The following is a 26,479-nucleotide window of genomic DNA, read 5'->3' as shown; positions in this document are numbered from 1 at the left end:
TGGCAAAAAGTATGTGAACCTTTGCTTTCAGTATCTGCTGTGACCCCCCATTGCAGCAATAACTGCAACTAAACATTTCTGGTGACTGTTGATCAGTCCTGCACACCGGCTTGGAGGAATTTGAGCCCACTCCTCTGTACAGAACAGCTTCAGCTCTGGGATGTTGGTGGGTTTCCTCACATTAACTGCTCGCTTCAGGTCCTTCCACAACATTTCAATTGGATCAAGGTCAGGACTTTGACTTGGCCACTCCAAAACATTAAATTTATTCTTCTTTAGCCATTCTTTGGTAGAACGACTTGTGTGCTTAGGGTCGTTGTCTTGCTGCATGACCCACCTTCTCTTGAGATTCAGTTCATGGACAGATGTCCTGACATTTTCCTTTAGAATTCTCTGATATAATTCAGAATTCATTGTTCCATCAATGAAGGCAAGCCATCCTGGCCCAGATGCAGCAAAACAGGTCAAACCATGATACTACCACCACCATGTTTCACAGATGGGATAAGGTTCTTATGCTGGAATGCAGTGTTTTCCTTTCTCCAAACAGAACGCTTTTCATTTAAAACAAAAAGTTCTATTTTGGTCTCATCCGTCCACAAAACCTTCTTCCAATAGCCTTCTGGTTTGTCCACGTGATCTTCAGCAAACTGCAGACGAGCAGCAATGTTTTTTTTTGGAGAGCGGTGGCTTTCTCCTTGCAACCCTGCCATGCACACCATTGTTGTTCAGTGTTCTCCTGATGGTGGACTCATGAACATGAACATTAGCCAATGTGAGAGAGGCCTTCAGTTGCTTAGAAGTAACCCTGGGGTCCTTTGTGATCTCGCCGACTATTACACGCCTTGCTCTTGGTGTGATCTTTGTTGGTCGACCACTCCTGGGGAGGGTAACAATGGTCGTGAATTTCCTCCATTTGTACACAATCTGTCAGACTGTGGATTGGTGGAGTCCAAACTCTTTAGAGATGGTTTTGTAACCTTTTCCAGCCTGATGAGCATCAACATCTCTTTTTGTGAGGTCCTCAGAAATCTCCTTTTTCGTGCCATGATACACTTCCACAAACATGTGTTGTGAAGAGCAGACTTTGACAGATCCCTGTTCTTTAAATAACACAGGGTGCCCACTCACACCTCATTGGCATCCCATTGATTGAAAACACCGGACTCGAATTTCACCTTCAAACTAACTGCTAATCCTAAAGGTTCACATACTTTTGCCACTCACAAATATGTAATATTCGATCATTTTCCTCAATAAATAAATATTTTTTTCTCTGATGTGTTTAATTGGTTTCTCTTTATCTACTTTTAGGACTTGAGTGAAAATCTGATGATGTTTTATTATGCAGGAATATAGAAAATTCTAAAGGGTTCACAAACTTCCAAGCACAACTGTAGAGTAAGCTACACTTGATCTGTTGTCACACTTGCTTTGCTTTACTCAATGACATCTCAAAGGCATGTAGGTACACAGGGGACACTGGCTTTTCATTTTGTCACTGTTCAGGAGGCACACAACACTTTTTCAATGAGCTGTGAGGGGACCAATACATTTGTCTAAGCTGCGTTACCTGTCCAAGACAGTTTGAAATCTAAGAAATCAACCTCAGCGTTAACGTTTGCTGTGCACCACACAATACATATGTCTCCATTTTATGCTATTGGGTATAGGATTTGTAAAAGCAATGTTAAATGTGCATATTACTATTAATGTTTGGGATGCGCCATCTGTTGGAATGAGACACAGCAACCGGATGGACACACAGACAGACACAATTACACCTTAATAAAAGCATTAGTGACTATTTGAAGAAAAAAAAGGCAACTTACGGCATCAATGACAATTGGGATACCTCTGCCCCTGGATTTTTCTATAATACCCTAAAATACAAAAGAACAAACAATGGCAAAATGAACGCAGATGTAAATGAGTGTTCAAAGTAATCTTAGTATCAGATATACCAGTCCTCTTACCAAGACAGCAGCTGTTTGCACGACATATTTGTTATTTGTGGCAGTTGTGCTGCTAACGTCAAGAACACAAGAATCAACCATTTCATTCACTTTAGATTTGAACAGCAAATGTCAGAGTACCGCATCAGAGCGTGCGTACAAATCTACAAGGCACTGAACTGCTAAAGCACACAACATTTACACAGATGTACACACAAACTATGTTAAACACGGCAAAGCAGAGAATTTCAGTCAGTCCCCCTGCTTCTTCTGGGTAGTCTAAGATACAGGTACCTGTCGGATACTGTGAGGAGGAGGAGATGAATTCACGCCTTTCAGCATCGAATCCCAAAGCTCTCAATACTTCTGGTGTCTTCTCCCCATGAGCAGGAGAAGCCATTTGTTAAAAAAGTGGAGGAAACGCTTCGACCGACAGCCTTCCTTATACAGTGACCAGGTGGGGTGTCACACCCTACCTGTCCTGATGATTGGGCTCACTGGGACTTCCATTGATATTTTTTAGTACCCCTTGTAACACACGTGTGCATGGGAGAGAGCTGAAGGGCTCACAACGGGGTAGTTCCATGCCAGACCAGGGGGTGGCAGAGTGCACTGATCCTTCCTCTTTTTCATCGACAGACCAACCACGGGAAATTTTGCCTGGAATCGATGATGTCACTTTTGTTTCTGGGCCCGAAGACATCACTTCCTGTTTGTGGCCCTGACGACTTCACTTCCAGTTTCTGGTCCCGATGATGTCACTTCCCCTGCCCGGCTTTAAAACCGCCATGTTTGCCTGTCTGTATTGTTCTGTGTTGGACTGAAGTCTGTTAACACCGGTACCGTTTTTGAACCACAAACTTCCATTTTGGCAGCCTGTCTGAAGTATACGGGTGGTTGCCCCCAAAACCTTTCTCTGTGTCGTGTGGAATCCTTTCACACCCATTTGGTTCACTGTGTCTCCTTACTTCTGTGGTCTGCGCACTAATCTTCATCTTCAGAGTGGGATCACAGCCTGGCTAAGGACCCCTACATACAGGGATTTTTATGTCAAGAAAATGTGACCCTATTGAGTTTGCTCACAGGTAGAAGCAAATTAATCTGTGAGATCTAAATTAATGGATTTCCTTTGACAGTCATTTTGATGTATTTCTCTCTATTATAATAAAAAAATCTTGGGACAAGACGCGACTTTTGGAAGAGACTTTTTGGAAGGAAGTCCCGCAAGATGGAGACTTTTACCATGAGATTCTTTCAAGTCACACCCTACTTACAACTAATTTCAAACAAAACCACAGTCATCAGGGGAATTCCGGGCACTTAACCTGGACAAACAATAATCCACTAAAGGGCTTACTTATGAACACACACACACAGTTTAGAATCACCCATTCATCTAAATATGGCAGCAAGAAACAATGAAGTCAAACAAATTAACGCGAAAATTGTTGATCGGTTACACGGCAAATTGGTTACATGTGCATCAGTAGACTATGATGGAACAGTCGGTGGCGATGGTGCAGAAGATGAAAACATCAACTTACAATATCATGAAGAATAACTACAACCGTTAACACCGTCAGGTCTTCCACCGGTCAAATTACTGTTGAGAGAAGGACGTATCGTAATGTTACTGCGTAATTTATGTCTGAGTGATGGGCTATGCGATACGACAAGATTAGCGGTGTTCAAAATTGGTCGAACAATTCTGACATGTAAAATTTTAAGAGGCAACAAGAAAGGTCATCTAGTACATCTTCAGGGGATAACATGAGACACCAAAGGAGATCTTGATATGCCATTCGTATTAAAACGTTTATAGTTTCCCGTTAGAATAGCTTTTGCTGTGATAATTAACAAACCACAGGGACAAACATTCGAAAAAGTCGGTTTATTTTTTGAGAGAGTAAGAAACGATATTCATTCATGGGCAGTTATATGTTGCATTGTCACAATGCAAGTCCAAACACAGACTCAAAATTCAATGCGATCTTAAAGAAAAGTTAATTCCAAATATTGTTTTAACTGAAGTTTTAAAGTAAAAGTGAAAATAATGCATATGTAACAATTCCCATGAAAATAACAATCTCTTTAAATTGTATATCTGGTTAACCAAACCCGGGGGTTGGTGAGCGAAGCTCCCTTATCTATACATAAAAACAAAATAACATTTTGCTTAAAAACACCAGACAAACAGAATACAAGGACAGCGCAAAAAAATATATATATATACTAGCAAAATACCCGCGCTTCGCAGCGGCAAAGTACTGCATTAACATTGTTATTAAGAAGAAAAGTAAACCTTTTTAAACTGAGGGAAAATATACCAATAATTATTTGTTAAGGATCTCTTTGTATACCACGTTGTCAGTTCGGCCCTCCGGTTGTAATATGACCAAGCTGTGTGCTGAGCTTACTCTTGAGCATGCAACGTACAGTTGGCCATGTGAAAAGCAATCTTGCCTCAAATCAATGCCAACCTTTTGTAGGGTCTGTCCCTGAGACTTATTAATTGTCATTGCGAAGCAGAACCTTACTGGAAATTGGAGGCGTTTGAATTGAAATGGGAGATCAGAGGGTATAATGGGAATGTGAGGAATAAAAACTCTCTCCCCTGAGCCACCACCAGTAAAAATAGTCGCCTCAATGAGGTTCTTTTGCAGACACGTGACCTGAAGTCTCGTGCCGTTACAAAGTTTCGGTGGCTGTATGCAAATCCACAATCGGGTTTTTTGAGCCAAACCTGTTGTTTTTGTATGAACCGCTTTTTATTATTGGGATCGTACCTAGAAACAGAAGCTCTATGAACTTGTGGATTTGCCTGCGAATATTTAGTAACAGCGTCTCTATGAACTTGTGGATTTGCCTGTGAGTATTTAGTAACAGCGTCTCTATGAACTTGTGGATTTGCCTGCGAATATTTAGTAACAGCGTCTCTATGAACTTGTGGATTTGCCTGTGAGTATTTAGCGACAGCGTGTCAATGAACTTGTGGATTTGCCTGCGAGTATTTAGTGACAGCGTCTCTATGAACTCGTGGATTTGCGTGCGAATATTTAGTAACAGCGTCTCTATGAACTTCTGGATTTGCCTGTGAGTATTTAGTAACAGCATCTCTATGAACTTGTGGATTTGCCTGTGAGTATTTAGCGGCAGCGTCTCTATGAACTTGTGGATTTGCCTGCGAATATTTAGTAACAGCGTCTCTATGAACTTCTGGATTTGCCTGCGAATATTTAGTGACAGCGTCTCTATGAACTCTTGGATTTGCGTGCGAATATTTAGCGGCAGCGTCTCTATGAACTTGTGGATTTGCCTGTGAGTATTTAGAGACAGCGTCTCTATGAACTTGTGGATTTGCCTGCGAATATTTAGTGACAGCGTCTCTATGAACTTGTGGATTTGCCTGTGAGTATTTAGCAACAGCGTCTCTATGAACTTGTGGATTTGCCTGCGAATATTTAGTAACAGCGTCTCTATGAACTTCTGGATTTGCCTGTGAGTATTTGGCGGCAGCGTCTCTATGAACTTGTGGATTTGCCTGCGAATATTTAGTGACAGCGTGTCAATGAACTTGTGGATTTGCCTGTGAGTATTTAGCAACAGCGTCTCTATTAACTTGTGGATTTGCCTGTGAGTATTTAGCGGCAGCGTCTCTATGAACTTGTGGATTTGCCTGCGAATATTTAGTAACAGCGTCTCTATGAACTTCTGGATTTGCCTGCGAATATTTAGTGACAGCGTCTCTATGAACTCTTGGATTTGCGTGCGAATATTTAGCGGCAGCGTCTCTATGAACTTGTGGATTTGCCTGCGAATATTTAGTGACAGCGTCTCTATGAACTCGTGGATTTGCGTGCGAATATTTAGTAACAGCGTGTCTATGAACTTGTGGATTTGCCTGCGAATATTTAGTAACAGCGTCTCTATGAACTCGTGGATTTGCCTGCGAATATTTAGTAACAGCGTCTCTATGAACTTGTGGATTTGCCTGTGAGTATTTGGCGGCAGCGTCTCTATGAACTTGTGGATTTGCCTGCGAGTATTTAGTGACAGCGTCTCTATGAACTTGTGGATTTGCCTGTGAGTATTTGGCGGCAGCGTCTCTATGAACTTGTGGATTTGCCTGTGAGTATTTGGCGGCAGCGTCTCTATGAACTTGTGGATTTGCCTGTGAGTATTTAGTAACAGCGTCTCTATGAACTTGTGGATTTGCCTGTGAGTATTTAGAGACAGCATCTCTATGAACTTGTGGATTTGCCTGCGAATATTTAGTAACAGCATCTCTATGAACTTGTGGATTTGCCTGTGAGTATTTGGCGGCAGCGTCTCTATGAACTCGTGGATTTGCCTGCGAATATTTAGTAACAGCGTCTCTATGAACTTGTGGATTTGCCTGTGAGTATTTGGCGGCAGCGTCTCTATGAACTTGTGGATTTGCCTGCGAGTATTTAGTGACAGCGTCTCTATGAACTCGTGGATTTGCCTGCGAATATTTAGTGACAGCGTCTCTATGAACTTGTGGATTTGCCTGTGAGTATTTGGCGGCAGCGTCTCTATGAACTTGTGGATTTGCCTGTGAGTATTTGGCGGCAGCGTCTCTATGAACTTGTGGATTTGCCTGCGAGTATTTAGTGACAGCGTCTCTATGAACTTGTGGATTTGCCTGCGAGTATTTAGTGACAGCGTCTCTATGAACTCGTGGATTTGCCTGCGAATATTTAGTGACAGCGTGTCAATGAACTTGTGGATTTGCCTGCGAGTATTTGGCGGCAGCGTCACGAAGTTGTTTCCGTCGAGCTGCATCAGAAAATGTACCACAACGTCTGACACGCCTCCTTTTTACTGTTTGCTCACAGCTTCGATTGCTGCTGTCATAATCGGTTTGAGTTTCATGGTTTGTTTCAATTACGTTAGTATTTGCAGGACTTGTTGTGTTGAAGTGACATTCGGCATCTGTCAAGCGCTGTAAGCATACAACTGGTTTCATCTAAGCTGTTTAAGAGGCATTGACGGTTCTCCAAACGTGTAAAATAGGCAGGCAGCCAACTACGTGGGAGGCCGGGGGACGCAACCCCGCCTCACACGGCGACCGAGTTGCAGGCTATGGACGTATATATGTACATAAGTAGGATTCAGTTATGACCGTTATGTGTAGAATTTCGAAATGAAACCTGCTTAACTTTTGTAAGTAAGCTGTAAGGAACGAGCCTGCCAAATTTCAGCCTTCCACTTACACGGGAAGTTGGAGAATTAGTGATGAGTGAGTTGTTTGCAAACACTTTACACCACCTGAAGCTCAAACAGTTTGAATTCTTAACAGCAAGCTGTGTTTTTCCAGTTTTACTTTTGATAAATTATTTACTTTTACTTTAAAAATAAACTGCTTATTGGTGGAATATGAGTAAATGTCTTTAAAAAAACAAAAAACCAGAGAATAGAGATGACTTTTAAGATGATTGAATACTTTAGCAAAGCACCGCACAGCAGACTATTAATGGGGTTATGGATATCACTAATTTTGCAGACATTTTTGAAAATATTCACTTTGAAATCCTTCTAGCTAGAACTCATCTTAGCATTCAACACTCAAATGGTTCCTTACATTGTTATGCCACAGCTAACTAAAAACGAGGGTATAAGAGGAATATCTTCAAAAAGATGTTTCTTGATTTAAGTGGACAGGTTCAGAAAATGAACTGATGTTTGTACACAATTAAAATTTTTCTTGACTCTCAGAAACCATTTGATATGGCATCACGAGAGGCTGGACATCAAACTAAAAGAACTGGAAGCTCAGGGTGTGTGTGGTGTGTGGATGAGTGCAGAATTGGCTCAGACACAGGAAGCAGAGGGTGATGGTGCGAGGAACCTTATAAAAGAATCGGGTGAAGTTAAGAGTGGTGACCAGCAGGGGTCAGTGCTGGGGCCGTTGCTATTTTTAATGCACGAGTACATTCATGATTTGGAAGTAAAAAGCTAGTCAAGTTTGCAGAGGATACCAAGATAAGTGGATTGGCAGATAATCTGGAATCCGATGAATCATCACAGATGGACTTGGACAGCAGTCTGGCTTGGGCCGATTTGTGGCACATGAAATTTAATGTCAGTAAATGGAAAGAATTACGCATAGGAAGTAAAAATGTGAGGTTTCCATACACAATGGGGGGTCTGAAATCTGAAGTTCACCTTATGAGAAGGATTTAGCAGTTATAGTGGACTCATCATCATCAACTGCCAAACAGCGTTGAGAAGCCATTAAGAAGGCTAACAGAATGTTTGGTTATATAGCACCATGATGTGTGGAGTACAAGTCACAGGAGGTTCTGCACAAGCTTCATAACACAACTGGTGAGGCCTCATCTAGAGTCCTGGGTGCAGTTTTGGTCTCCAAACTACAAAAAGGACATAGCAGCACTAGAAAAGGTCCTGAGAAGAGCGACTAGGCTGATTCCAGGGCTACAGGGGATGAGTTATGAGGAAAAATTAAAAGAGCTGAGTCTTTATAGTTTAAGTAAAAGAAGATTAAGAGGAGACCTGACTGAAGTGTTTAAAATTATAAAGGTACTTAGTCCAGTGGATTGAGACGGTGACTTTCAAATGAGTTCATCAAGAACACAGGGACACAGTTGGAAACTTGTTGAGGGTAAAATTTCTCACAAACATTAGGAAGTTTTTCTTCAGACAGAGGACCACAGACACATGGAATAAGTGACCAAGTAGTGAGGTAGACAATAAGACTTTAGGGACTTTCAAAACACAACTTGATGTTATTTTAGAAGAATTCAGTGGACAGGACAGGTGAGCTTTGTCAGGCTGAATGGCCTGTTCACGTCCGGACCGTTCTGATGTTCTTGTTATTTTTTTTCCATTTATTTTTCCCTCACAAGCCTTCCATGGCCTGCTCCCAGAGAAGCATTTCCACAGCTTGAGATTTTTCTTCAGACAGAGAACCACAGACACATGGAATAAATGACCAAGTAGTGTGGTAGACAGCAGGACTTTAGGGACTTGCAAAACTCAACTTGATGCAAACATCATGCAGATGGAAGACCAGCACCAGTGAGAAATGAAAAGAAAATTCTAATTCAATATATACTCAATATAGTGGTACATGCACCTTCTATATTTGTTATGAAACTTAAAATATATTTCAATATTTATCTGTTGGGATTTCACTGATAAAAACCAATACATTTTTCTTAACTTCTATCGTTCTTCTCTCAAAAGCAGTTTGCATTAACGGTTGGCAGTAGTGTAACCTCAGACAAAATGCAAAGACTTAATGCCATCTTGAAAAGCGTGCCAGACTCTAAACCTGCTTCATCTTCAGATGTGCGAGATCTTTCACAGATTTTAACCTTTTCTTTTTTTATAAAGATAGAGCTGTGTGATCTGCCGTCTTAATTCAAGACTAACGACAAATATTAGAAATCTTGTGAGATTTGAACTGCACACAGTATTATCTTCTTATTTCCTTTTATTGATATCACCCATTAATCACTTAATTACTGTTGAACACCGTGGCCTGCTGAGGGAGTAACATGAGAAGACTGAATAAACCGAACAGGAAAGCCAGCAGCTTTACAGAACTGACCCTGGACACACAGGCCAAATTAGAGAGGATGCGGGCAAAGCCAGAGACCATCACAACTAAGGTTAGCCATCCTCTCCGTGACGTTCGCCCTGCAGCTTGTTTAGTCATTGGCTCATTCCACAAAAACGCATTAGCTCTACAGCCATCCAGCCATATAAATGGAGTAGTTCTGATGTCTCTGGCTGCTCAACTATTCCACTGTTGTGTTCAGTTCATCTTTGCTTAGGTTCACTTTATGCTAGAATTGTAAATGAAACTTTGTTTTGCACAGACTTTTTAGTTTATACATTCCTTCCAAATACGCAAAATTAAGAGGCAAAATGGTGGCTCTGTAGTGGGGCTACATAATTCTAGGTATTGTTTCATCGTCCCGTTTACTATCATGTATGTGTGTGTAAGTAAACGTTGGGAAGGACAATGAAGGGAGTCCGCAACCCCATGACGGGAATTTCCTGTTTAATCAACCAAAGACATCCGGGACATTCAGTTTTAAACAAGAGGAGTGGAGAGAGAGAGAGAGAAAGAAAGCCGATTTACGCATTCATTTTCCAACTCATCACGTCCGTTCATTGTGAAGTTCCACTGCTTGCTTTTTCTGTATCCGGATCATTATCACGACAACAGTGTAGACAAACCTCGGGGTTTGGATTCCTACCAACCCCACTGCCATGGACTTTCACTGTGAGGTCGTTTTGTATTTCGGGAAGAAGCAAAATATCACTTTAGCCAACATTCAATTACCGCCATACTTTATTAGCTTTGGACTCCTTTACCACTTACACTTCTACTGCCATTTATCATTAATCTGTGTTTGTGTTCCGTGTCTATTCATTTATTGTTTAGGGGCAAGGGAGGGTTTTTGTAAATATTATTATTATTTATTCATGTGTTCATTATATACACACACACACACACATATATATACTGTATAATCAATCACTTGTGCCTTTGGGATAGTGGTTAATTGTGTGCACATATATAGTACTAGCAAAATACCCGCGCTTCACAGCAGAGAAGTAGTGTGTTAAAGAAGTTATGAAAAAGGAAACATTTTAAAAATAACGTAATTGTCAATGTAATTGTCGTAGGCTTATTTCAGTATTGACAGTGAATATGAGGATTGTCAAGAGTTTCATTCATGATTGTAAATGTTGTGTATGAGAAATGCACATTTTAGGATGTAAGGATCTCTTTGTAAGCAACGTTTGCAGTTCTGCCCTTGGGCTGTAAAATGACCAAGCTGTCTGCTGAGCTTACTCTTGAGCATGCAACGTGCAGTTGGCCACGGGAGAAGCAATCTTGTGTCAAGTCAATGGCGACCTTTTTTAGAGTCTGGCCCTGTGACTTATTTATTGTCATAGCCAAGCAGACCCTTACTGGAAATTGGAGGCGTTTGAATTGGAATGGGAGGTCAGAAGGTAAGAGAGGGATGTGAGGAATAAATCCAATCTCAATGAGGTTCTTGTGCAGAGATTTGATCTCAAGCCTGGTGCTGTTACAAAGTTTTGGTGGTTATAAGTTTCATAGTAACATAATTGGTGGGCCGACTTTCAAAAGTAGAGTATGCGAAGGCCTGCCCAGAGGTTTAAGAGTGTGAAGAAACGAAATGAAAAAGGCAGGAGTCACCAGCAGGAAGACGTGAAGCAAGGTGAACAATAACAGGCTTGAAGTGGTGGACTAAAGAAGAAGGGAGCAGTGAGCACGACGAACAGCTGAGGAAAGTAAGGAAGCGAGTGAGGAGGCACATGAGCGCGGGATGTCGTTAATGTGTATAGGCAGGGAGCCAACCACGGACAGCAGCCGTGCAGAAAAAGGAAGGGGGACCGGGGCGGCCATTGTGCGTCTCTGCTGTGAAATAAATCATCTGTTAACTGAAATAAGGAATGAAACCGCCAAAAGGAGAGGTCAGTTCCGAAAGTTCCTTACGGCATAATGGTGAGAACCGCCAAAAAGACGATGTTATTTTTGAAAGTTTGTTATGCGCGAAATGAAACATACTTAATGTTTGTAATTACAGTGTAAAGGATGGGCATGAGAAATTTGGGATTCCTACATATATTGGAAGTCGCAGAAATAGTGAGGAGGGGTTTCCCCTATCTATATATACAGTTTAGGGGGTACAGGTGTTTCCCCCCCCCCTTGGGTGTTGCGATAGGACATGAAACATACCTAACTTTTGTAAGTGCACTGCAAGGAATGCGCACACTAAATTTCAGCTTCCCACCTATATGGAAAGTGGGAGAATTAGTGAGGAGTCGGTGAGGGCTTTGCCTTTTATTTGTATGGACTGAGAATTTGTCTGTCCTTGTAGATATTTATCCACTGTCAGTATATCTGCACTTGATTTTACACTGCTGACTTGTAGTGCCTGTCATTTTGTCGTTTGGGTGAAAAAGGACTATTTGTAAGGAGTACGGGCTTGTTGTTATCTTGAGAAGCCTCAGTAGCCAAGTCAATAGTTTTGGTAGGGTAGCTGCCGGTGTGGGTGGGCTGTTACAATTCTCCTTTTATTGTGTTTCGTAACATGGAACATTCAAACAAATACAAACTCTGTGCTATTAATCCAGATAGTTTCTAATGCCCCTCAAAGTCATGAGAGCTACACTACTATTATGTCCTATTTCTTGCTAAGTAATAGATAATAATATACAAATAATAAAAAATACATTTTTACAGGCCTAATATACAAGATATTAATTTGATAAAGAATTAAAAATACAGAGTATCTAAAGATGAAAGAGGCAAAAATACAGTGCCCTCCATAATGTTTGGGACAAACCCCCATTTTTCCTTGAGTTCCCCTCCTGCTCCACACTTTAAAATTGCAAATCACACAATTCTGACATAATTAAAGTGAACACGGCAGACATTCATTCAAAGGGATTTGCAAACATTTCGGTCACACAACACTTTTCACACATTGTCCCCCCCCACCCATTTCAGCATTATGGAGGGCACTGTATTTGAAAAAACAACAAATATCTATTCTACCTCCGCTTAGGCCTCCATTGATTCTCTTCCCCTGGACTTCCGTTCCCACCAGTCTTTTGCTAATATATTCCTTGTCCATACCACTTCAACCAACCTTCATGTGCTTTCTTAGATATCTTTCCCAGTTTTGTTGTACCTCCGATTGTCTAATTTTTTTATGCTGTCCATCTCAACATTCTCATTTATGCCATATCTAACTTCTTCTCCTGTGCTTCCCTTTACTGTTCTTGTCTCGGCTCCATATATCATTGCTGCCCTTACCACTGTCTTAAAAACTTGACCTTTAACCTTCACCTTAATTCTTTTGAAAAAATGCCTTCTTCCAATTGTTCTATCCATACTACAAACTTAGTGTGGATTCTCCATCTTGGGCTACCACTGATCCTAGACATTCAGCTCTCCCATCAGGCTAAACTTCTGAATTCTGATCATCTTTTCTTGCAAGGAAGAAAAATTTTACCTTATCATGGTAGTGCAGCGAGCCAGGTATTACAGATAGCTCTCTTTCATACAGAATTCATGAATTATCAACTAACTTGCTTCAGGATACTTTGAAATTTATTAGACACAAGACAGTCATGTTGTTTTCCTCCTTATTTCACCAGGATACTCACAATACATGAATTTTACCACAAAGTTTGAGTTTAATAAAAAATTCTTCTCTAGGTTATTAATTTGTGTGGTAAAGTTGTGTTCCTGCCATTACTGCATGACCCTACACACTCACGTTCGTCCGCATCATTTCTCCATATGCATTCAATATTTTATTCACAGTGATCAATAACAATCTCTTTAAAATGGTCAAAATCCATATTCCAATATTCATGTTTGGGCACGGTCTATTGCTGCTTTATAGCCTGCAGCTGTTTATTCACCTTTCCACCTCAGACTGATCTACAGGGTGGGCCATTTATATGGATACACCTTAATAAAATGGGAATGGTTGGTGATATTAACTTCCTGTTTGTGGCACATTAGTATATGTGAGGGGGGAAACTTTTCAAGATGGGTGGTGGCCATTTTGAAGTCGGCCATTTTGGATCCAACTTTTGTTTTTTCAATAGGAAGAGGGTCATGTGACACATCAACCTTATTGGGAATTTCACAAGAAAAACAATGGTGTGCTTGGTTTTAACGTAACTTTATTCTTTCATGAGTTATTTACAAGTTTCTGACCACTTATAAAATGTGTTCAATGTGTCAGGTCCGAGCATTCCTAGATGAACAGTTTCCTGGAAAGTGGATTGGTCGTCGTGGGCCAGTTGAATGGCCCCCAAGGTCTCCCGATCTGACCCCCTTAGACTTTTATCTTTGGGGTCATCTGAAGGCAATTGTCTATGCTGTGAAGATACGAGATGTGCAGCACCTGAAACTATGGATACTGGAAGCCTGTGCTAGCATTTCTCCTGCGGTGTTGCTATCAGTGTGTGAAGAGTGGGAGAAGAGGGTTGCATTGACAATCCAACACAATGGGCAGCACATTGAACACATTTTATAAGTGGTCAGAAACGTGTAAATAACTCATGAAAGAATAAAGTTACGTTAAAACCAAGCACACCATTGTTTTTCTTGTGAAATTCCCAATAAGTTTGATGTGTCACATGACCCTCTTCCTATTGAAAAAACAAAAGTTGGATCCAAAATGGCCGACTTTAAAATGGCCACCATGGTCACCACCCATCTTGAAAAGTTTCCCCCCCTCACATATACTAATGTGCCACAAACAGGAAGTTAATATCACCAACCATTCCCATTTTATTAAGGTGTGTCCATATAAATGGCCCATCCTGTACTTTAGACTTTGGCCAAGACTCTAGACATTCTGAATTTTGCATTTTATCTATAGTTTACTGTACAGGTTTTGAGTGGTCTTGAGATTTAGAAATGGCAGACCAAGCAGAATGGAAAAGTTAGTAACGGAATGCAGTAGACATGAGCCCCTTTAACATCTCATTCATACAACAATGCCTATTTTATTTTATCTTAAAATATCAATTTTTGGAATAAAGAAATCTCCTACTGTGTAAACATTCTTAATTTATATAAAGATACACAACTTATGATTTCAGTCCATCAAAAATGGCCCCAAACTACATTCACTTCCAGTCAGCGTATACAGCAAGACAGCGACTTAAGTTTTCGTGTGGCCTTTAAAGGAGCCGTGGGCGGTTTTTACTTTGACACTCTAACACTAAGATGAGATGACATTACCTTGGCATTTTCAAGTAGCTGTTCATCGCGGCCTAATCCCGGGCCTACTACTATCGTATGAAGCCGAGATAGCCACTTGTCAACTTCATCAACAGCATTAGGGGCGTCTCTACAGGAGAAGAGATAGCAAAGTCAAACTGTTAACTGCTTACAGCACTTCAGATGGTGTGCAAATAAGAAGCTTGCACAACATCTACAAAAAGAGGGGAAAAAAAATCAAGTTTGTAGTTTTGAAATCTCAATTCAATATATGTTTATCACAATTATTCTTCTTAGTCTGGAAAATTATCACAGGCTTATGAGGAAAAGAAAATGATAATCAGTTACATGAGAACAGCAGCATCGCAGGGTTACATGGGACCAATGGCATTAACCCATTCTGCATATGTAATTGCTGTAAACAAATCAACAAATACTTCAAATATCCTTTATATGTTATAATATGGAAATAGCACACGTTACAGGATAACTTCACATATAAGCAAGTCAAAAGCCAATATAACTGTATAGAGATAATTGTATGTATAAGTACAGTCATGTGCCGACATACAGATACATTTAGGATCAGCCATGTGGCTCCAAGTCGGTTACAAAGTGTACAGGTCATTGAAAATAAGGCTCTGTGGGTCACCGGTTGCCATACTTTAACTGACAGTGTGGAGCAGCACAAACCAATCTAAGTCTCAGCACCCACAGGCTCAGTGCAAGGCAGGGTTTATCAACCACTGGGTCACGATCCAGGTTGCCATTGTTGATTCATGAATGGGTCACAGTGGGTTGTCTAACTGATCAGGATCGCTGCAGGATATGTTTTCCCTTTTCTAAGTGAGCTTGTTTCACCAAGGAGAATCCCAGATTGTACCAGTTTGCAATAGCTGCTAGTGGTAGTCTAAGAATTTAAAAAAGGTGGTGCAGACTAAATGAATAAGAATTAGCCATGTGGAGCAGCGTCCACGAAAACAAATCTTCAAGGGTCCCCCAAGAGGTAGAAAAAATATTATTTTACAGGGTCTCAGAACAAAACATTTTATGTAACTGCGGATGGTTTTAGCAATTTCTAGAACATTATTACCCTGCTGTAATCAACATTGACTTCAGCATTAATGTTTGCAGTGCATCATGCAATGCATGTGTGTCTGTTATGTCATTTGGAATGGCATTCATGAAAGCAGCGTTAATGTTTGTGATGCACCATCTGTCGGTAGGACAAAGGCAATGCATTTTATTACTAAAAATGTTTGTGATGCCCCATCATTTTGAATGACACAGACATTTACCCTAGGCCTTAAGTACAAAGTACCTCAACTCGATTAGCAGTAAATAATAATAATGATAATAATAATTCATTACATTTATATAGCGCTTTTCACAGTACTCAAAGCGCTATCCACACAGGGAGGAACCGGGAAGTGAACCCATAATCTTCCTGGGCACATTACTCTCTCTCTCTATATATATATTTGTCGCAGGTGGCTGGTGGGGCGACCCGGCCGGGACGCCCCGGAGGACAAGAAGAGGGCTTATGCCTTCCCCAGACCACGTGGGGGTGACCATCCCGGTTGCTATGGGGGCCATGGGTAGAGAGCTTTGAAGCTCAACCCTGTAGGGGCCCATGGTCACCGCCAGGGGGCGCCCAGTGCCTTGGGAGCCCTGGACCTCAGCACTTCCACCAAACCCGGAAGTGCTGGGGGGGGGGAAGAGGAGCAGGGACACCCGGTGTGCTTCCTGGAGCATATAAAAGGGGCCGCCTCCCTTCATACGGTGACTTGAGTCGGGAGTAAAGAGAGGACAAGGTCTGGGAGGAGAGACGAGGAGGCGGCCTGAAGAGAAGGCATTGTGTTGTGGCCAGGACTTTGGGAACTGTGAGCACTTAATTGTAAATATGGAGCACCTTGTAAATAAACGTGTGTGGGGCGATTTAAACGTGTCTGCCTGTCTGTGTCCGGGTCATGTTCCACAATATACATATATATATATATATATATATATATATATGAATATTTGAGATCAAACCTTGGACATCAGCGCCCATAAGGGGAAGGTGTGTACACCTAAGGGGGCCTCAATTAGGGCAAAACACGTGTCGTGTACTCTTTGTATTATTTGGCAGGGACTGAATCACATACAGTACTTATGATCTGTTTCTCACAACTGAGAGAATGAGGCAAATGTTTGCCCACTGGCCAACCAACCACAAGCATTACCTGGTAGGTAACAATTCAAATTGCAATTCAGACCAATGAATATATATATATATATATGTAATCCCTCACTATATCGCACTTCGACTTTCGCAGCTTCATTCTATCGCGGATTTTATATGTAAGCATATTTAAATATATAATTGCAGATTTTTTGCTGGTTCGCGGATTTCTGCGGACAATGGGTCTTTTAATTTCTGGTACATGCTTCCTCAGTTGGTTTGCCCAGTTGATTTCATACAAGGGACGCTATTGGCAGATGGCTGAGAAGCTACCCAACCACAGCGCATATTACGTATTAAATAAAACTCCTCAAATATATTGTGAGCAGAGGGGCTGCTCGCACCCCTAGAGGATACGGCTGCTCCTCAAAAAACGCTGAAAGATTACCTTCACATTGCTCTCTTCCTTGCTGGGCTAACATATGGCTGCTTTGTCAAGCGATATGCTTCCCGCACTGTGCTTCACATACTTAAAAGATCAAACAGCCCTATTGATTTTTGATTGTTTGCTTTTCTTTCTCTCTCTCTCTTGCTCTGACATTCTCTGCTCCTGACGGAGGGGGTGTGAGCAGGGGGGGCTGTTCGCACACCTAGACGATACGGACGCTCGTCTAAAAATGCTGAAAGATTACCTTCACATTGCTCCCTTCTGTGCAGCTGCTTTGTCAAGCGACATGCTTCCCGCACGGTGCTTTGCATACTTAAAAGCTCGAACGGCACGTATTGATTTTTGATTGTTTGCTTTTCTTTCTCTCTCTCTCTTGCTCTGACATTCTCTGATCCTGACGGAGGTGGTGTGAGCAGAGGGGCTGTTCGCACACTGGCCTAGAGGATACGGACGCTCCTCTAAAAAATGCTGAAAGACTACCTTTACATTGTACATCCTTGCAGCTGCTTTGTCCGGCGGTGCTTCGCATACTTAAAAGCCCAAACAGCCCTATTGATTTTTGATTGTTTGCTTTTCTCAATATCTCTCTGACATTCTCTGCTCCTGACACGCACTCCTTTGAAGAGGAAGATATGTTTGCATTCTTTTAATTGTGAGACGGAACTGTCATCTCTGTCTTGTCATGGAGCACAGTTTAAACTTTTGAAAAAGAGACAAATGTTTGTTTGCAGTGTTTGAATAACGTTCCTGTCTCTCTACAACCTCCTGTGTTTCTGTGCAAATCTGTGACCCAAGCATGACAATACAAAAATAACCCTATAAACATATGGTTTCTACTTTGTGGATTTTCACCTTTCGCGGAGGGGTCTGGTATGCAACCCCCGCGATAGAGGAGGGATTACTGTATATATATTACACACATACACACACACACACACACACACACAGAGCCCAGCCACTTTATTTGGTACTCCTTGCTAGTACTGGGTTGGACCCCCGTTTGCCTTTAGAACTGCCAGAATTTTTCGTGGCACAGATTCAACAAGGTGCTGTAGATATTCCTCAGTGATTTTAGTCCATATTGACATGATAGAATCACACAGTTGCTGCAGATTTGTCGACTGCACATCCATGATGAGAATCTCCCATTCCAGCACATCCAAAAGGTGCTCAACTGGATTGAGATCTGTTGAGTGTGGAGGCCTTTTGAGTCCAGTGAACTCATTGTCATGTTCAAGAAACCAGTTTGAAATGATCTGAGCCTTTTGACATGGTGAATTATCCTACTGGAAGCACCATCAGAAGATGGGGACACTGCGGTCATAAAGGGATGGACATGGTCAGGAACAATACTCAGGTAGGCTTATACCAAAAAAATATCCCCCACAACGTTACACCGCCTCCAGCCTGAACAATGGTTATAAGGCAGGATGGATCCATGCTTTCATGTTGAGGATGCCGAATTCTGACCCTACCATACGAAAATCGCAGGAGAAATCGAGACTTGTCAGACCAGGCAATGTTTTCTCCAGTCTTCTATTGTCCAATTTTGGTTAAGCCCATGCTTGTAATGAGTGGTTATTTGAGTTATTGTCTTTCAATCAGCTCGAACAAGTCTGGCCATTCTCCTCTGATCTCAAGCATAAACAAGACAATTTTACACAGAGAACTGCCACACACTGGATATTTTCTCTTTTTCAAAGCATTCTCTGTAAAACCCTAGAGATGATTGTGCGTGAAAATCCCAATAGTTCAGCAGTTTCTGAAATACTATGACCCCCCATCTGGCACCAACAACCATGCCACATTCAGCTTTCTTCCCCGTTCTGACGCTCAGTTTGAACTTCAGCAGGTCATCTTGACAAGGTCTACATGCCGAGCTGAGTTGCTGCCTTGTGATTGGCTGATTAAATATTTGTATTAAGAAACAGTTGAACAGGTGTACCTAATAAAGTGGCCGGTGAGTGTATGTATGTATGTATATTACATTTATTATATATATATATATATATATATATATATATCAACAGACAGTTGAATTCACTTTGAAATCATGAAAAAAGTAATCATTCCCTATGGGCGGCCGGCAGGCAGATAGGTAGGTAGGTAGATAGATAGATAGATAGATACTTTATTAATCCCAAGGGGAAATTCACGTATAGGAAAATCATTGGTAATGTGCAGCTAACTCTACTCCACGCCATCCCAAGGGTCTCCTTAAATCGGCTGAAATCTAGAAAACCATCAATAAGATTAGCAGGGGCCTGGTGTGAAGAAGTGTTTTGATATACAGAGGGAGTGGAAGAATCCTGGATTCAAGATAAAGACATCCTTTTTATTAACTAATGGTTTTATCCAACAAAGTATTCCCATTTTTAGTTATTTACTTTATACATATTAATTTAACAACATACAGTACAGTGCTTAACACTTAAATGGTAACTGATATGTTACTGATTCAATATTTCAGCGTATGACTAGTCTAGTTGTATGCTCTTTGCATCTATCCCTAGCACCTTCGCGGTCACTTCCACTACCTCTTCATATCTTAAATCATTCTTAAGGCAGATTGAAGACTTAAGTGCCAGCTTAAGTGAAAAATTAAAGACAACGTACTAAGTAATTGCAACACAAACACTGACTTAATTAGTTTTAATGCAAAAAGATGCCGAAGAAAGTCGAGAAGAAGCGGGCCGCTAGGGTGGAGAAAACAAGAGCTGCTCAGGAAGCAGCAAGCACATCAACCTCTCAGCAAACGAATGCTAAACATACAGAGAAAGAGGATGAAGACTAGGAATGGTCAAGTCGAGTGTATTCACTGCATGATATGCCATTACTGGTTATTTATAATATTTGTAGTGGTCGCCGAGTCCTTGGAGAAAAAAAAAAAAAAAAGTCACATAACTTGTGTTACCGTCATATGCTCATAACTGCTCAAACAAGTTTTTAAATTAAAGACAGGACTCCGGACTAATTAAAAGCACTTTGGGGGTCTGCATCAATGACAGCTCCTCTGTGTTCTGAACCCGGTCCACCGTATGTAAGAAATTAGAACAGTGTATTTGTTTAATGTGGGAAGTGACATGCTTCACATCTTCTACAACTCAGTCATGGCCAGAGTGATTTTCTACATTGTAGTGGGCTGGGCTGGTCACATCACTTCAAGAGAGGTCCACCAAATTAGAAAGCCAATTAAACGGAATTAGAACAAAACCGAGTGCCTTTATAAACAATTGTGCACATTCTCTCTGTGACATACCAACATTGAGGACTGTCAGTGAGTGAATTATTCAGCAGAAGTGCGTCAAGAAACATGACTGGGGATCATTTATGCCAACAGCAACACTTCTGTATAATGTCTCACTGGGACTGGGACTGCCAAGGCAAAAGTTTTCTTTTTTTTTTTTTTTTTACATTTTCTTCCTTTTTATTCATTCTGTTGTGTGCTCGAACCATAGTGGGTGTATATATATTATATATATATATTTATGTATTCATTTATTTAAAGAGCTGCTGTATCTCAAATATTGTAAATCTCCCTAGATAAAAATGTCTAATAATAATAATAATAATTAATTCAGAGAGTGCTGGGAGAGTATGCGGTTCCAAGTGTTGGCAAATGTGTTTAGGGGAAAAAGAATGTTTAGGCCTCACTGCTAAGACTGTTGCTCCAGCAGCCATGTTTCACATAAGTGGTGGAAAATGAATTAACACAGAGTTCTGACCGTAGTGCCCTGTGAACTGTAAATTTGCCACTGCTGCTATGTTATGATTACGCCATATTACATCTTGAGGTATGGCCATAGCCATGTCTCCTTGGGGACAAATAAAGTACATCTGTCAGTCTATTTGTCTGTCTGCCTGTCTATTTTATAGTGCCTTTCATATCTATCTATTGTGGCAAGCGGCTCGGGGTGGCACCCAGCTGGGATGCCCAGAAGAACCAGAGGAGGGATTGCACCTCCTTCAGACCACAAGGGGGCGACCGCCCTGGTGTCTTTGGGGACCACGGGAACCGAGCATGGAAGCTCAATCCTATAGGCGCCTGTGGTCACCACCAGGGGGGGCGCCCCAATGCCTGAAGAGCCCTGGCCCTCAGCACTTCTGCCACACCCGGAAGTGCTGGGGGGAAGACCACCAGGGACACCCGGAGTGCTTCTAATCGGAAGCTAATCGGGAGGCACCTGCAGCACATCCGGGAGGGGATAAAAGGGGCCGTCTCCCTTCATTCGAGGGCTGGAGTCGGGTGAGGAGGGGACCAAGTCTTGTTGGAGAGGAGTGGAGGCGGCCTGAAGAAAAAGGCATTGGATAAAGGCTTGGACTTTTGGGGGAGTTATTTGGGGTTGTGTGCTTCACTGTAAATAGAAATTATGTATAATAAACGTGTGTGGGTTGAACCATCGCTGTCTGCCTGTCTGTGTCCGGGCCAGCTTCCACATTATTATATAGTGCCTTTCACATCTATCTATCTATCTAAACTGGACATTGGGAGTTAGTAGGGGCCTCAATTCAAAAGCATGGCTTAATTTAAATGTACTTCAATGTCGTGCACAAGACTATTTTCCAGAATTGATGTATGTAACAATATTTTTTTTAAAAAATACACGTATTTTAGAGTAATACCAGTTTGAACTCACTCAGTTTCTGTGATTTAACAATTATTTAAATCTCCAGTGTTGTTACTAGAGTGACTCTGTTGACACAATGCTTTCTGACAAATGACGAATAACTCTCACCTCAAATACATGCTCACACTTTGGAGCCAGCTTGACTCGATTCAGAAATTCGGGGCGTGAGTGATAAACTGATCTCAGGTGAGTGATGGTCTTAGAGGTGACAAGAATTAACCTAATTTTTGGGGAAATTGCGGCAGAGCAAACAATCTCGCTTTGTCAGAGACAATGAACTCAAATGGAACAAAGTTCAAGAATGTCGAGTGTATGCACCTGTTAAAGTGCAATAATTACAACGTCCCTATAGAGAACAGCAGACGCAGTCCGATTGATCGGAAAGTGGCGACATTAATGCAAAATCAAAGTTACCTGGTTAATAGAATTCAAAACACCATGTACATGGGCACTGTTCAGTTAATCATATGCTAAACTAACAAACACTCAGATTTAAATTAAAAATGACTGAGTATGTGAAGAGATAAGAGCGACAGACAGAAGATCATAAAGACCGGGCTCTCATTCATTGCAGTCTCTATAACACATCAACCAATCAAAAAAAAAAAAAAAGAAAAAGCACCACTTCCTAGAAGAAAATTCCTAGAAGCACTTTGTAGAGAAGCAAACATTCCAATGTCACTCGGGATGAGCGTATATTTAAGCAATTTTAAGTAGACTTACAGACATCCAATATATTTTTTTTTAAATTTGGCACAGAACCACAAGGAAGTGGTTGAAAGTTGTAAAGTTGAAACTCACAATGCATGAGATGTGTTCCAAGTGGCATACGGACTCCCAAAAGTTTAGTAACATGTCAAAACAAAAAAACTGTAGGCACTTTCAGCCCGAGTTCATCAGGTGTAGGTGGTCCTATTCAGCATTTCCATTTTTATTGACAAACAGGAAGTGGCCCCATATTTATACTTTTTGCAAGAACAGCAACAAAACATTTGTGAACGTATGGGAAAGAGGACGGACTGATCCGTCAAGAAAACCACCCCCTATATGATATTCTGTCCAAGAAATATGACATGACTTTCAAAGAAGATCTAAAAGGGGACAAGGGCCTACAGCTACAAATTCCAGGTAGAACTGCATGTTTGTGACAACAGATTAGCATTAGTTATACAGTCCGCTAGTCATAAGATTCATGGTAATAAAGCAAATACGGATACCGAGCTAAGCTACTGTACATTTAGTCATATACTGTGACTCAGGCGCCGCCGAGAGTGGCAGCCTTTTCAGCAGCTCCGTGTACGACTTTATTTTTCTACTTTTATTCTTCTCTTTTCTATTGTGAATTTCCCCTTGGGATTAATAAAGTATCTATCTATCTAGTCTAACATAAAAACACAGACAGTGAAAAATCAGGTCACTGTTCAGTGTCAAATCGCATGGTTACCTTAAAGCCTCACCACGTAATCGTGCAGAGTTCTTCAAATTGTTTCCTGCCGTTCACGAGCCTGTAAAATTGCAAAGTGTATACCTACAGTGCATCCGGAAAGTATTCCCAGCGCATCACTTTTTCCACCTTTTGTTATGTTACAGCCTTATTCCAAAATGGATTCAATTCATTTTTTTCCTCAGAATTCCACACACAACACCCCATAATGACAACGTGAAAAAAGTTTACTTGATGTTTTTGCAAATTTATTAAAAATAAAAAAACTGAGAAATCCCACGTCCATAAGTATTCACAGCCTTTGCTCAATACTTTGTTGATGCACCTTTGGCAGCAATTCCAGCCTCAAGTCTTGTTGAATATGATGCCACAAGCTTGGCACACCTATCCTTGGCCAGTTTTGCCCATTCCTCTTTGCAGCACCTCTCAAGCTCCATCAGGTTGGATGGGAAGCGTCGGTGCACAGCCATTTTAAGATCTCTCCAGAGATGTTCAATCAGATTCAAGTCTGGGCTCTGGCTGGGCCACTCAAGGACATTCACAGAGTTGTCCTGAGGCCACTCCTTTGATATCTTGGCTGTGTGCTTAGGGTCGTTGTCCTGCTGAAAGATGAACCATCACCCCAGTCTGAGGTCAAGAGCGCTCTGGAGCAGGTTTTCATCCAGGATGTCTCTGTACATTGCTGCAGTCATCTTTCCCTTTATCCTGACTAGTCTCCCAGTCCCTGCCGTTGAAAAACATCCCCACAGTATGATGCTGCCACCACCATGCTTCACTGTACGGATGGTATTGGCCTGGTGATGAGCGGTGCCTGGTTTCCTCCAAACGTGATGCCTGGCATTCACACCAAAGAGTTTAATCTTTGTCTCATCAGACCAGAGAATTTTCTTTCTCATGGTCTGAGAGTCCTTCAGGTGCCTTTTGGCAAACTCCAGGCGGGCTGCCATGTGCCTTTTACGAAGGAGTGGCTTCCGTCTGGCCACTCTACCATACAGGCCTGATTGGTGGATTGCTGCAGAGATGGTTGTCCTTCTGGAAGGTTCTCCTCTCTCCACAGAGGACCTCTGGAGCTCTGACAGAGTGACCATCGGGTTCTTGGTCACCTCCCTGATTAAGGCCCTTCTCCCCCGATCTCTCAGTTTAGATGGCCGGCCAGCTCTAGGAAGAGTCCTGGTGGTTTCGAACTTCTTCCACTTACGGATGATGGAGGCCACTGGGCTCATTGGGACCTTCAAAGCAGCAGAAATGTTTCTGTAACCTTCCACAGATATGTGCCTCAAGACAATCCTGTCTCTGAGGTCTACAGACAATTCCTTTGACTCCATGCTTGGTTTGTGCTCTGACATGAACTGTCAACTGTGGGACCTTATATAGACAGGTGTGTGCCTTTCCAAATCATGTCCAGTCAACTGAATTTACCACAGGTGGACTCCAATGAAGCTGCAGAAACATCTCAAGGATGATCAGGGGAAACAGGATGCACCTGAGCTCAATTTGGAGCTTCATGGCAAAGGCTGTGAATACTTCTGTACATGTGCTTTCTCAATTTTTTTATTTTTAATAAATTTGCAAAAACCTCAAGTAAACTTTTTTCACGTTGTCATTATGGGGTGTTGTGTGTAGAATTCTGAGGGAAAAAATGAATTTAATCCATTTTGGAATAAGGGTGTAACAGAACAAAATGTGGAAAAAGTGATGCGCTGTGAATACTTTCCGGATGCACTGTACTTACAATCAGCTATCAGTACAAGTGAGATGTTAAATGAGAGAAGGCACCTGATCACAACACAAAAGGAAAAGTCTCCATGTATACCCGGCCTAAAAGAGCTGGTCAGTCTAATATGATAAATTTATCCAGGAACAAAAGTCAAGGTGAGGACTGAGTAGCATCATTTCCATGATATTCAGTGTATCTGAACAGATTTCAGTGGATTAAGACATTTAAAGGCTAATACATCCCACCTCTTTGATGAGGTTAATCTTTAAAGACTTCATGAAATAAAGAAAACACACTAGAAAAGCACTTTTTGCATGACCTTATATATTTCCCATACAAAAGATCCAAAAAGTGTTTTAAACCCCCTTCATTTTTGGCCTACCAATCTATACGCAATAACCTAATGGCAAAGTGAAAACGTTTTCAGAAAGGTTTTTAAATTTATTAAAAATCAAAAACTGAAATCTCTTATTCCAATAATAATTTAGAACCTTTGCTGTGGTACTCAAAATTCACTCAGGTCCACCTGTGGCAAACTGGACTGATTGGACATCGTTTAGAAGGGCACATGTTAGGGATGCTCACGTCAGGTTTTTAAAAGCCGAGACCGATCACTGATTTCATGTTACTTGATCGACTGATTCAGATTTTCTTTCCTTTGTCCCTTTAAAAAACTTTTTACACTAAGATCCTACATAACCAGACACATAGATCTGTTATGTCATATATTAAAGTGTTAACTTTGGTATTTATATTATTAAACTATAGACCACAGGTGTTAACTTCTATTTTTTTATTAACAAAATTAAATTGTGTAGGCTTATTGTTCAGTGTCCATAAAAATACAATAGATAAAATATCCTTACAATACATACTCTAATAAAATATGTACAAAAATATTTACCTACTGTAGAATACACATGGTATAAAAGAAAATGTTTCTCGTAATTTCAAGTTCACATAGTATATTTTTAATATTTGAAAATATATCAGGTCTTTATATTTCTGGTTATATGTACTAAATCATATTTGATTGCATCGTTTCCATAAGGGTCCTTTTATACTTTTTATTATCAAGATTAATCTTTTTTTATTGAATTTTTCATATTTCAAATTTCATCAATAATTGTTTATTAAAGTTGCTTGTTAGATTTTCTCAAAAAATTATTACTTTATAATGTATGATGATCAAATTTGTAAAAAATATACTTTTGCCTTTTCACCGCCTCAGGGGCAGAAGTTGAAAAAATCCTCTCTTAGTGAGTGCCTACGTCATAAAAGGAACGTATCCTCCAAATGTCATGTTTCTAGGACCAGTGGTTGAGGCTGGGTGAAATATAGTTGA

The 26,479-nt window shown here is 41.0% G+C and overlaps 1 protein-coding gene across 5 annotated transcripts in view; it reads right to left on the bottom strand.

The window, feature by feature from the left end:
• Positions 1 to 26,479, bottom strand: part of naxd (NAD(P)HX dehydratase) — a 108,767-nt gene that overhangs the window by 14,582 nt on the left and 67,706 nt on the right. For all 5 annotated transcript variants that reach the window (XM_028799209.2, XM_028799207.2, XM_028799208.2 and 2 more), the window contains 2 exons: positions 14,755 to 14,863; positions 1,833 to 1,883 (listed from right to left, as the gene is read on the bottom strand). In XM_028799209.2, coding sequence (XP_028655042.1) covers positions 1,833 to 1,883; positions 14,755 to 14,863 — 160 coding nt within the window. The remainder of the gene's footprint in view (positions 1 to 1,832; positions 1,884 to 14,754; positions 14,864 to 26,479) is intronic.

Source organism: Erpetoichthys calabaricus, chromosome 4, assembly GCF_900747795.2.
Source record: "Erpetoichthys calabaricus chromosome 4, fErpCal1.3, whole genome shotgun sequence".
NCBI lineage: Eukaryota > Metazoa > Chordata > Cladistia > Polypteriformes > Polypteridae > Erpetoichthys > Erpetoichthys calabaricus.
This window is presented reverse-complemented; position numbering and strand designations above follow the sequence as displayed.